The sequence below is a fragment of the Gigantopelta aegis genome, chromosome 5 (assembly GCF_016097555.1).
Source record: "Gigantopelta aegis isolate Gae_Host chromosome 5, Gae_host_genome, whole genome shotgun sequence".
Classification (NCBI taxonomy): domain Eukaryota; kingdom Metazoa; phylum Mollusca; class Gastropoda; order Neomphalida; family Peltospiridae; genus Gigantopelta; species Gigantopelta aegis.
Window position 1 is genome coordinate 11710503 of NC_054703.1, and position 14954 is coordinate 11725456.

General features: G+C 39.7%; 1 protein-coding gene across 1 annotated transcript; it reads left to right on the forward strand.

The window, feature by feature from the left end:
• Nucleotides 1-3480: 3480 nt before the first annotated feature.
• Nucleotides 3481-6219, forward strand: LOC121373535. Its single transcript, XM_041500212.1, has 4 exons — nt 3481-4337; nt 4744-4993; nt 5307-5542; nt 5725-6219. Exons 1-4 carry the CDS (start codon nt 3641-3643, stop codon nt 6198-6200), a joined length of 1659 nt encoding a protein of 552 aa, XP_041356146.1. The 5' UTR covers nt 3481-3640; the 3' UTR covers nt 6201-6219.
• The last annotated feature ends 8735 nt before the right edge of the window (nt 6220-14954 follow it).

Below are 14954 nucleotides of genomic sequence, written 5' to 3' on the forward strand. Positions count from 1 at the left end.
ACAAAGCTATATTTATATCATGACTTTTTCTCAGTTATTCATTTAATTTATCGTATACAAAGCTGTATTTATATCATGACTATTTCTCGGTTATTTATTTAATTTGTCGTATACAAAGCTGTATGTATATCATGACTTTTTCTCAGTTATTCATTTAATTTATCGTATACAAAGCTGTATTTATATCATGACTATTTCTCGGTTATTCATTTAATTTATCGTATACAAAGCTGTATTTATATCATGACTATTTCTCAGTTATTCATTTAATTTATCGTATACAAAGCTGTATTTATATCATGACTTTTTCTCAGTTATTCATTTAATTTGTCGTATACAAAGCTGTATTTATATCATGTCTTTTTCTCAGTTATTCATTTAATTTATCGTATACAAAGCTGTATTTATATCATGACTTTTTCTCAGTTATTCATTTAATTTATCGTATACAAAGCTGTATTTATATCATGACTATTTCTCGGTTATTCATTTAATTTATCGTATACAAAGCTGTATTTATATCATGACTTTTTCTCAGTTATTCATTTAATTTATCGTATACAAAGCTGTATTTATATCATGACTTTTTCTCAGTTATTCATTTAATTTATCGTATACAAAGCTGTATTTATATCATGACTTTTGTTTTTCTTCCTTCTTGCTTTGGTTTACCTTTTTTGTATTACGTGCGTTTTCTTGTATTTAATTTTTGTTGTTGTTGTTGTATTGTTTTATGTTGTTGTTATGATTTATTATTATTGTTATTATTATTATTATTATTATCATTATTATTATGCTGTTGTTGATGTTGTTGTTGTTGTTCACTGGAATAAGAACACAAAAAAATGCAAGCACCTAATATCCAATGTGACTGTGTTAAAGTCGACTGACTGAAAGAAAAATTAATTACATAACAATTATGGTATTATAAAGACGCTCCAAATAAAAGAATCCATTGTATGTTTACATATTCACTATAATATGTGCTTTTTGCAGCTAAATTCAAACATGCAAAATGAACAGAATAACATTGATGTGCGTTTGTTCCCGACAATTTGTGGTCAGATTGTGTAAATGTAGTAACGACGGTCGTTGTAACGAGGTCTGACTGTATATGTGTATACCAATATTTACAGTGAATCTACCAATACAGTACTACTGATTTTCTGAATGAAGCAAGCCACCAGTGAACAAAAGTAAAAAATAGCATTTAAATAGTAGGATGTGTTTAACTTTAAATTTTGGAATGTTAGACATTGAAAATTAAAAAATAAATAAATAAAAAATAACAACACGAAAAAACAAAACTGGCTGCTTAATATTCTTCTGTTTGTACATGCAGCTTGCAAACTGTGGTCTTTTTAAATTTAATAATAATAATAATAATAATAAAGATATTTAAAAACAAAACAAAAAAAACACGCATATTTTCTGTTCTTTGGGTACCGAATAGCGAATACGTATCGTGCATAGCCTGTATTCTGTACACCGAATACATGAGTGAATCGTTGCAACTGTAGTGATAAAAATGTGTCCAAGATTAACCTCTACTGAATCTGGGCCCGTGGTTATAAAACTTAAAAGTCTAGACTTTAATAAAGTCCAGACTTTAACGTAATGCTATTTGAATGGTGTTGCTATGACGTTAAAGTCTGGACTTTATTGAAGTCTAGACTTTAAGGTTTATAAACAGATGACCTTGTCTCTATTCTGTAACTCAACTATGTTGATCGATTTTAAATCTTCTTTAGTTCTTCTTTGTAATCTGCACCTAGTTATTTCATCTAGCAAGATATCTTTTATGTGCATTTTCCCTTTCAGACAGTAGACCATACATTGTCTATATGGGCCCCGTTCTACTACTTTTGCCATAAATACCTACCATCGCCACCTTATTTGTTTCTACGATCGCCCGTTCCACGACGCGGCGAAACTTACTATCGTCGTAAATTACTGTTCAAATGTGCAATAGGTACGAGGCAGTATCAAATGGCAGTTAGATGATGACTTGATCATTTTCTAAGAGGATACTAACTTTTTGTGTAAAAATGGATCGAATATATATCAAATATCTTCTTTTTTTTATATATGAAATTCGGCGTTAGATGAAAGCATACTAGGCCAAAAGACCTTCATAGGGAAATACGAGAGATAACTATCATGTCTTATGTATTCACAGTTATTTAATAGCAAATGAAATGATAAAGGTACTTCTTGAATACTTCCGATACGAATGAATACATCCAAGATGTTCCGAAAAGTTGGAAACAATTTAATATTTAATAATTCAAACTTCTTCGCAAAGGATATTTTAATTTTTAAAGGGACACTTACGACTATCGTAAGGTTGCGTTGCTGTAAAGTTAAAAGTGTCAGTTGCAAAACTCACCGAAAGTCACTACAAATAACCTTAGCTAAAATTAGTTTGTGGAACGGGGCCCAGGACCTTTCAAATGCCAGTCATGCTGCACTGGTTGTTACATGGAACAGCCCACTCAGATAATGTGCCCATCGAAGGGATTCAATACATATACCCAAACACCCCTGGTGAGCGCTGTACCCACTGGGCTATACCCCATCCTCATGCGTTTCCATATCCATGTTTCAGTGAATGTATCGGTGCATTAAAACCACGTAACTTATACCTATTCTTCTGCGACTCGTAATGTTTTGGACAGATATCGTTTGAGATATTTCATAAACTGGCGATCCTTTTGAAAAGTATTCCTAAAGGACATGAATCATCCCTTTTGTTGTACATTCGCGATATTAATTTAATTTTGTACAATAATAAGTAGTAACACAAAATCAAATATACCGGTTTACTTAAACCTGTGCTACTTAATTAAATTATTAATTAATTACAAGTTCGCTAATAACGATAGTCTGGAGTAATGCATTTTAGAAGAAAGATATTGTATCACTCTTGTGTTTGAGTAAATATGCAAAGGACAGACTTAAAGAGACTCTAAACACTTTGCTACCATGGTAATACGTACATAATTAAATTATTAAATAATTAAAAGTTCGCTAATAACGATTGCCTGGAGTAATGCATTTTACAAGCAAAATGTTTTCTTAATATTATATTGTATTAAATATGCAAATATGTTTAACACATAAGGATGGATAGACTTAAAGGGATTGTAAAAACTTTGCTGCCATGGTAATACGTTTACAACATTAAAAAAAAAAAACATCTGTAATGGCTACACTTACATATGAAATGTGTTTTCTTGTATAGGATAACGCACGCCTCCGAGGTTATGGTTGGGATAGTAAAACCCGAGGGAAGAAAGGTTTGTGAAAGTAAGACCTGAGGGCGAAGCCCGAAGTCTTACTTTCACAAACCTTTCTTCCCTCGGGTTTTACTATCCCAACCATAACCAAGGAGATGTGCGTTATCCAACATACAAATCGTTAATAAGTGTTGTTTATTCTGCGTTTTATGATAAAGCAATTTTTATTTGGAAAAAAAAAACCAACAATCTTTCCCTCGTCGAAAAAATAGAACAGTCGACAGTTTCATTGAATTCACCTATGCACGTGCACGAGTTGGGTCAGCCCACATGTGTCGAGAGAAGTCACGTGACTATCACTGGAATTTCTCGTGCGGTACACCGCGTGGTCATATTCGCAAATGCAGTGGACTGTCATGGACCCAAGCGAAGATTTAGTTTTGAGTCAAGCGCTGGATTCATCTGAGAGTCTGCAACATTTACATGATGCAGATGACTTATTGTTAAGCCAAGCACTTGACGAAGTCTGCAAAGACGGTGAAGATGATGTTTTTCATTTTCGATTCAAAAAACCTTTAACGGAGTCTGAACTGAATGAAAAGTTGGATACACGTATTTCGAAGTCCACGAGGTACAAGTATGATTGGGTTCTAACCGTATTTAAAAGATGGCAGGATGAACGTAGTAACAGGTCCATTACAGACAATTTACAAATTCCACGGGAGTGCCTGACTGGAGACATCGTCACAATGACTCCAAAGAATTTAAATATTGCTTTGAAATATTTTATCTTCGAAGTTAACAAACAAGATGGATCGGACTATCCTGCAGTTACTTTGTATGGTTTGTTCGGGACTATACAATCTTATTTGAAATGTCGAAATTCTGATTCCAACCTGTTTGAAGACGCCGCTTTTAAAGAAGCTAGAGCGGCCCTGGATGCGGTGATGAAGGAGCGGTCGGCGGCAGGACTGGGTGCGTCAACAAGAAAAAGAACAGAAGTTATAAGCGAAAGTGAAGAAAACATGCTTTGGGATAAGGGTCTTCTAGGAGATAACACCCCCCAACAACTGCTGGACACGATCCTTTACTTGACAGGTAAGTAAGGATGCTAGTAACATTGTGTATGTGTACTGTTGGGGGTGTGGTGGTATTGTTTCTGTGTGTGTTTTGTTTTGTTTTTAATTCAAACAGTATTGTTAGGCGCGGATCCAGATGGTCTATGAGGCTTTTCACCCACCACCCCCCCCCCCTTTACTCCCTGAATTTATGTTTTTCCATTTTCGTCCCCCCCCCCCATTTGTTCTAATGTACAAGTAGTTGTCAACACCCCACAACCGCTTGTTGCGGACCCCCCCCCCCCCCACACACACACACACACACACACACACACACACACCGCTGGTTAAAAAATAAATTAATTTAAAAACAATCTGTCGGTTGGGTTATAGTCAGAATATGCCACTTTATATATATCTATCGAGATGAACGTTTTGTTTGACAGGACTGCACTTTTCACTCCGAGGGGGAAGCGAGCATCGCCAATTACGTCTTTTAAAGAATCCCCAGATAAGTGGACCCTTTGTGGACACATGTGGTCGGTCGTATTTGCTATACAAGGAGGATGCATCAAAAAGCAACCAGGGAGGTATAAAGCACCGGAAAGTACTACCCAAGGAGGTTCGAGCCTATGACAACCCATCGAATCCATCAAGATGCTACGTTAGACTGTTTACCAAATACAAGAAATACTGGTACGTTTAATTTCACTTAAAATTAATAGCGGAGAAACTTAATGAAGCTCACCCATTTGCAGGTGTAAGTTAAAAACAAAGAAAAAGAAAAACACTTGATAATTTGAATGAGTGGCACACTTTATACATTGTCTTGGTACTTTACGATTGGTGCTTTGGTTTATTTTTGTTTGTTTTAAGTAAACAAAATGTTTGATTCTTGACTAAATTAGTAAAGGTTATCTGCACAAAATTCGATTTTGTACATTTTCAAAGGATAACACATTTTATAAATGTTAATATTAATGAAAGAATTACTACAATTTAATTTTAGTCAGACTGTTGCACAGAAATGTGACGCATTTTACTTCACTCCACTGAAAAATGTGAAAAAAGATGCATGGTTTTCATCCATTCCCGTGGATCACAACACACTGCAGGCGACAGTAAAGAGACTTTGTGAAGCAGCAGGGATAACTGGAAGGAAGACCAACCACTCGTTGAGGGCCACATCAGCAACACGGCTGTTTCAGGCGAACATCGATGAACAACTCATTTGTGAACAAACTGGTATATATATTATCTGTGGAATTCTTTGCACTGAATGTCAGTGATTAAAGCTCGCGGTAGGGTTGAAGTGTACTGTTGATATATTTTGATTAAAAAAAAAAAAAAAAAAAAAAAAAAAAAAAAAAAAAAAAAATTCAAACATATTGTTTGCCTATAAGTATGTTATAATTCTATAATTTCAGGTCATCGCAGTGATGCTGTTCGCACATATAAACGTCCTTCAGACCGACAAAAGGCAGAGGTGTCTGACTTTTTGTATGTTGACACAAAGAACATGCATACGGTCCTGCAGCCAAAGTCGGCCTCACAGATCCGTGCACAGGTCCCACCGGCAGCTACAGAGACAAATCCACAAGTTCCACCGGCAGCTACAAAGACACCTCCATGGGTCCCACCGGCAGCTACATACAAAAATCCGCAAGTTCCACCGGCAGTTACAAAGACACCTCCACAGGTCCCACCGGCAGCTACAGACACAAATCCACAAGTTCCACCGGCAGTTACAAAGACACCTCCACAGGTCCCACCGGCAGCTACAGAGATAGTTCCACATGTCACACCGGCATCTACAGAGACAACTCCACAGGCACATGGTTCTACAAAGGATCATTCTGACACAGAATCCAAACATTATACTGTCATTTTTAATTTCCATTAAAATAAATAGTTAAAACGTGTTTGCTTGATTATTTATTTTCAAGTTAAAACTGGGTAATGTTTTCATTTTATACTCTAGTTTAAAGGGTAAAACCTGTGACTAGGTTTTACTTCTGTGGTAAAACCTGACTTGGAGGTTTTACTTCTGTGGTAAAACCTGTGGTCGAGGTTTTACTTCTGTGGTAAAACCTGCGTTGGAGGTTTTACTTCTGTGGTAAAACCTGTGACTAGGTTTTACTTCTGTGGTAAAACCTTCAATGAAGTTTTACCTAGAATATAATCATCATCCAATAGCATAGGGGTAATTCGGGATAGGTTTGTATGTTTAGAATATCACTGTCGGTACACGCACGGTATACACACGGTAAACACACGATGTTGGTATACGCGTAGTGCACACACGATACACACACGGTGTCGGTACACACACGGTATACACACGGTACACACAACACGGTATACACATGGTAGACACACGGTACACACACGGTGTCGATACACACACGGTACACACAACACGGTATACACACGGTATCCACACGGTACACACACGGTGTCGGTATACACATAGTAGACACACGGTATACACACGGTGTCGGTATACGCATAGTAGACAAACGGTAGACAGACGGTGTCGGTATACGCATAGTAAACACACGGCATACATACGGTAAACACACGGTGTCGGTATACGCGTAGTAGACACACGGTACACACACGGCATACACACGGTAAACATATGGTGTCGGTATACGCGTAGTAGACACACGGTACACATACGGCATACACACGGTAAACACGGTGTCGGTATACGCGTAGTAAACACACGGTACACACACGGTATACACACGGTAAACACACGGTGTCGGTATACGCGTAGTAGACACACGGTACACACACGGCATACACACGGTAAACATATGGTGTCGGTATACGCGTAGTAGACACACGGTACACATACGGCATACACACGGTAAACACACGGTGTCGGTATACGCGTAGTAAACACACGGTACACACACGGTATACACACGGTAAACACACGGTGTCGGTATACGCGTAGTAGACACACTGTACACACACGGTATACACACGGTACACACAACACGGTATACACACGGTGTTGGTATACGTGTAGTGCACACACGGTGCACACACGGTATACACATGGTACACAAACGGTGTCGGTATACGCGTAGTAGATATACGGTACACACACTGTGTCGGTATACGCGTAGTAGACGCACACGGTATACACACGGTACACACAACACGGTATACACACACGGTATACACACGGTGTCGGTATACGCGTAGTGGACACATGGTACACACACGGTACACACAACACGGTACACACACAGTACACACAGCACGGTATACACACGGTGGCGGTATACGCGGTATAGTGGACACACGGTACACACAACACGGTATACACACGGTGCACACACGGTATACACACGGTATACACACGGTGCACACACGGTATACATACGGTATACACATGGTACACAAACGGTGTCGGTATACACGTAGTAGACATACGGTACACACACGGTATACACACGGTATACACACGGTACACAAATGGTGTCGGTATACATGTAGACACACACGGTACACACGATATACACACGGTAAACACACGGTGAACACGCTGTACACGCTGTACACACACGGTACACACAAGGTAAACACAGTGTCGGTATACGCGTAGTAGACACACGGTACACACACGGTGTCGGTATACGCGTAGTAGACACACGGTACACACATGGTATACACACGGTACACACAACACGGTATACACACGGTGTCGGTATACGTGTAGTGGACACACGGTACACACACGGTGCACACAACACGGTATACACACACGGTATACACACGGTGTCGGTATACACGTAGTAGACACACGGTACACACAACACGGTATACACACGGTATACACATGGTACACAAACGGTATACACACGGTGCACATACGGTATACACACGGTACACACACGGTACACAACACGGTATACACACGGTGCACACACGGTATACACATGGTACACAACGGTATACACACGGTATACACACGGTGCACAAACGGTATATACACGGTGCACAAACGGTATATACACGGTGCACACACGGTATACACACGGTGCACACACGGTATACACATGGTACACAAACGGTGTCGGTATACACGTAGTAGACACACACGGTACGCACGGTATACACACGGTGTCGGTATACACGTAGTAGACACACGGTACACACAAGGTATACACACGATATACACACGGTAAACACACGGTGAACACACTACACGCTGTACACACACGGTACACACAAGGTAAATACACGTTGTCGGTATACACGTAGTGTACACACGGTACACACACGGTATACACACGGTGCACACACGGTATACACACGGTATACACATGGTACACAAACGGTGTCGGTATACACGTAGTAGACACACGGTACACACACGGTATACACACGGTGCACACACGGTATACACACGGTATACACATGGTACACAAACGGTGTCGGTATACACGTAGTAGACACACGGTACACACACGGTGCACACACGGTATAAACACGGTATACACACGGTACACACAAGGTATACACACGATATACACATGGTAAACACACGGTGAACACACTACACGCTGTACACACACGGTACACACAAGGTAAATACACGGTGTCGATGTACGCGTAGTAGACACGGTACACACAAGATATACACACACGATATACACACGGTAAACACACGGTGAACACACTGTGCACGCTGTACACACACGGTGCACACAAGGTAAACTCACGGTGTCGGTATACACGTAGTGTACACACGGTACACACACACAGTACACACGGTATACACAAGGCGTCGGTGTACGCGTAGTAGACACACGGTACACACACGGTGTCGGTACACACACGATATACACACGGTACACACACGATATACACACGGTAGACACACGGTGCATACACAGCATACACACGGTACACACACGACATACACGGTGCACACACGACATACACACGGTATACACACGGTGCACACACGACATACACACGGTATACACACGGTGCACACACGGCATACACACGGTACACACACGACATACACGGTGCACACACGACATACACACGGTATACACACGGTGCACACACGACATACACACGGTACACACACGGTGCACACACGACATACACACGGTACACACACGGTGCACACACGACATACACACGGTATACACACGGTGCACACACGACATACACACGGTATACACACGGTGCACACACGACATACACACGGTACACACACGGTGCACACACGACATACACACGGTATACACACGGTGCACACACGGCATACACACGGTGTACACACGACATACACACGGTATACACACGGTGCACACACGACATACACACGGTACACACACGGTGCACACACGACATACACACGGTACACACACGACATACACACGGTATACACACGGTGCACACACGGCGTACACACGGTATACACACGGTGCACACACGACATACACACGGTACACACACGACATACACGGTGCACACACGACATACACACGGTATACACACGGTGCACACACGACATACACACGGTATACACACGGTGTACACACGACATACACACGGTACACACACGACATACACGGTGCACACACGACATACACACGGTATACACACGGTGCACACACGACATACACACGGTATACACACGGTGCACACACGGCATACACACGGTACACACACGACATACACGGTGCACACACGACATACACACGGTATACACACGGTGCTCACACGACATACACACGGTATACACACGGTGCACACACGGTACACACACGGTACACACACGACATACACGGTGCACACACGACATACACACGGTATACACACGGTGCACACACGACATACACACGGTATACACACGGTGCACACACGACATACACACGGCATACACACGGTACACACACGACATACACGGTGCACACACGACATACACACGGTATACACACGGTGCACACACGGCATACACACGGTGTTTCTGAACGACCGAATGCTTGCAGAAGATGACAATACATTTTACTTCCCATTAATTAAAGTACAAAAATAAAAGTATTTTAGGAAGAAAATTGTTTTAACTGCTGCAAACTTTGAGGCGATCAGAAATATATTAAACATAGGAACTATGATATTCTTGACAAGAAAATATATTTAATGTGCTCTTTCAGTTGTTTAATTGTTACTCGGAAACATCTCACAATATTTTGCTCCAATAGCTGAATGTGAGGTTTTGCTCCAGGACTAAGGGGCAGCCCGCCCCCTGTCTCGCACGCTTATTGTTTTAACAACCACAAACATTGGGGCAAACTCAGGAAAAACCCTTCAACATATGCAAACAAAACTAAAGGTATAACACACCGATCTCGACATACATATATTCGCAAACATACAATTGTCTAAAATACGTTTTTATTAGAGGTTTTTTCCCCATACTAATTGTAATTACTTTACCTTGGTTTAAGCGAAATAAAATATATATAAACAATGCCAGTTGACAAACGTTCTGATAAAATAATTCCATTTCAACATATGTCGATCAAAGGAAAAACATCCAGAGAAGGATTTCACATAAAACAGGTTTATTTATTTCCTATGTACCGTGACCAGTAGTATCCATGCAATATTGAAAAGCCTGTAAAAGGGCTCATATAGCGGAAAGCGACTTAACTGAGATAATATTTCATTCAGTTTTCTAAAAAGGCAAACCTCCTTACAATGCCCAGGTAGAGGAAAATATGCATAGCGTTAACAGTGTAGTCACAATATATTTTATAATATCCATATGTAAAGAAGTAATTAAACATGCATAGACACATACTTAAGCTAAGTTTTATACTCACTTGAGTCTGTTGTAGAGTTTGCAACTATGGTAACACGTCTCGAAAGAAATAACATGTTAACGGCTAAACCTACACATGACATACATGTTCTTATTTAGAATAGCACTGTATGTATGTACGAATTGTTTCTGACGTCTGAATGTTTCTCAAACCAGAGACTAGATTTTACTTTCAACTATTTTTGTACGTACGAAAGAACGTACGTCTATTTGGACGTAAAATGAAGTTCAACTACAACAAACATTAGGGCGACCATAAACACATTAGATATAGCGACTCAGATATACTAAACAAAACAGTGTATTTAACGAGTAAGCCTTGGTCAGACCGAGCTACGACGTCGTGTGATGGGGTGAAATTCTAGATATCTATGATTGTCCCGGACTCGGCTACGATATTACAATCTTAGTTGTGTGGTCACACTGGAAACGATGGGTTTGCGACGCATCCGAGACAACCGTAGGTACATCGTACCACATCGTACGACCGTCATACGAGGTCGTACGACTTCACTACGATAGTCTGCCGAGAAGCTGACATCATCGTAGGAATACGATTAAAGCCGTGCAATGGTCGTTCGACCTCGTACTATGTCGTGCGACGGTCGTACAATATCTTACGATCCCACATGATGTCGTACGGAGTCTTTAATTAATGTTTCCAGGTGAGAACATGTGAAAATGTCGTACGATTAGCCACGACGTCGCACGATGTCGTACGATACACTACAATCCCGGGAATCGCAGCCAGGTTATTGAACATAACCAAAAACCGCCAAGACGTCGTGCGAGGAACCCCGATGGCTGCGACGTCGTGCAACATCGCACGATTACCCATGATTCACCCCCACCCCAACCCCACCCCCTACCTCCACCCCAGATGGTCCGCGAACACCCTAAATTCACCTCCCGCAGGTGGTCATACAACGTCTTAAGGCCGGTGTGACAGACGCTTTAACATATGGAAATCGTAGGAACACACACCAATGTCCACATACATACATTAACATGTATAACATGTTTTCAAATCCGTTATTTTTAGTTCTGTTCATACTAATCATAACTACTATAACTTAGTTTTAGCGAAATAAAATTAACATGTATAACATGTTTTCAAATCCGTTATTATTAGTTCTGTTCATACTATCCTAACTACTATAACTTAGTTTTAGCGAAATAAAATTAACATGTATAACATGTTTTCAAATCCGTTATTTTTAGTTCTGTTCATACTATCCTAACTACTATAACTTAGTTTTAGCGAAATAAAATTAACATGTATAACATGTTTTCAAATCCGTTATTATTAGTTCTGTTCATACTATCCTAACTACTATAACTTAGTTTTAGCGAAATAAAATTAACATGTATAACATGTTTTCAAATCCGTTATTATTAGTTCTGTTCATACTATCCTAACTACTATAACTTAGTTTTAGCGAAATAAAATTAACATGTTTTCAAATCCGTATAACATGTTTTCAAATCCGTTATTATTAGTTCTGTTCATACTATCCTAACTACTATAACTTAGTTTTAGCGAAATAAAATTAACATGTATAACATGTTTTCAAATCCGTTATTTTTAGTTCTGTTCATACTAATCATAACTACTATAACTTAGTTTTAGCGAAATAAAATTAACATATATAAGGGCGGGATGTAGCCCAGTAGAAAAGCGTTCGCTGGTTGCGCGGTCGGTCTAGAATCGATCCCCGTCGGTGAACCCATTGGTGTAACAAAGACCGTGGTATGTACTATCCTGTCTGTGGGATGGTGCATATAAGATATCTCTTGCTGCTAATTGAAAAGAGTAGCCCATGAGTGGAAACTTCGGGTTTCCTCTTTCAATATCTGTGTGGTCCTTAGCCATATGTTAGACGCCATATAACCGTAAATAAAATGTGCTGAGTGCGTCGTTAAATAAAACATTTACTTCCTTGCTTGAACATATATAAACCATCTGAAAATTATACTGAAAAAAAAAAATTCCATTTTGACAGCAATCGATCAAAAGAAAAAATATCCAGAGAATAATTTCATATAAAATAGTTTTAGTTATTCCTCAATATGTACTATAATCAGTGGCATCTATACAGTACTGTGAACTCCGGAAAACGTGCGTAGATCAGAGAACGAATTAATTGAGATTTCATTTGAATCAGTTTTCTAAAAAGAGAAACGTCTTTACACTGTCCAGATAGCTGATAATAGGCAGATCGCTGACAATAAATATTATCATATGTATGTATAACAACATAATTAAATATACATAGAAACAAACTCAAGCCACCAAATTAAGTGGTGAGCAGTTATACTTACTGGGGTCTGATGAAGATTCTTCACGACGATCGCAAGATGTGACATACGATCAGCTTCTCTGTCATTTATAGCTACCAAATAATCAATCAGATTTGATATTAAATATAGTCCACATGGGCGACATTTTTTTATTTATTTATGGAACAGCCAATCGGAGTTTGTATGTATCGTGATTGACAAGGCTACTATATGTTGTTGGAGATATGTAGAACTCATTAAAATCTTCATATGATGAGAGACGACTAATTAGGATCAGTTTTGTGTGTTATACAAGAAGTTGTATGCATGTTCGTCTGTGATTAAAATATGTTCTCGATATGCACGTAAAGAGAGATAAGTAATATGTCCGTATATACATACATACATACATATATGTGGGGGGGGGGGGGGGGGGGTTGTGCGGAATTTATGAAAACGAGTTAGTGAACTATTTTATTTCACGAGCCAGAGCGAGATGTATAAAACAATTCCCAAACGAGTTTTAAAACTTCCGTATGGTACGATTGATCCCCGTCGGTGGGCCCATAGGGTTATTTCTCATTCCACCCAGTGTTCCACAAATGGTGTAAAAAAAGGCAATGGTATGTGCTATCATGTCTGTGGGATACTGTAGATAAAAATAATTCTTACTTAACGCGTTTCCTCTCTCGTCATATGTGTGGTATTTAACGATATGACCGACGACACAGAAACGTAATTACAAAGTGCTGACTACGTTGTTTTAATAAAGCATTCATTCCTTCTTCTTGGGTATGACTTTCACCGTTAATTTTGTTATTCGGATATAAATGGTTAGGACCAAGTGATTAACGTTTTTCGAACATGCAGTCGGTTACAGATACGCCTACTTATACAGTATTTGAATTATTAGCACTGACGGCCTCGGCGGTGTCGTGGTTAAGTCATCGGACATAATGCTGTTGTGTACAGGGTTCGCAGCCCGGTACCGGTTCCACACCCAGAGCGAGTTTTAACGACTCAATGGGTAGGGCGTAAGACCACTACACCCTCTTCACTCTCAGTATCCACTAACCCACTGTCCTGGACAGACAGCACAGACAGTTGAAGGAAGTGTGTACTCAGGGCAGCGTGATGGAACCTTAGATATAAGAACGGAAATAAGTTGAAATGAAATATCAGGACAGTGCATCTGTTGTCGTGTTCACCGGAAATGCCCATACACATCTCTATTTTACCTTTGACTCCTGCTTAGTGTTACATTCGTTTGCATGCACATGAACACAAATCAAAAGCCCAGCACATTAACAGTGTTATGGCTAATAGGCTTGTCCATTGATCTTGCACATTTTATAACTGAAGATTGGGTGACGCATTTGCAGTGGATTGTAGTATATATTGGTAAGGTGCGTCCCATTTAGTATTGGGGTTTTTTTGTTGTGTTTTTGTTGTTGTTTTGTTTGTTTTGTTTTTTGTGTGGGTTTTTTGTTGTTTTGTTTTGTTTGTTGTTGA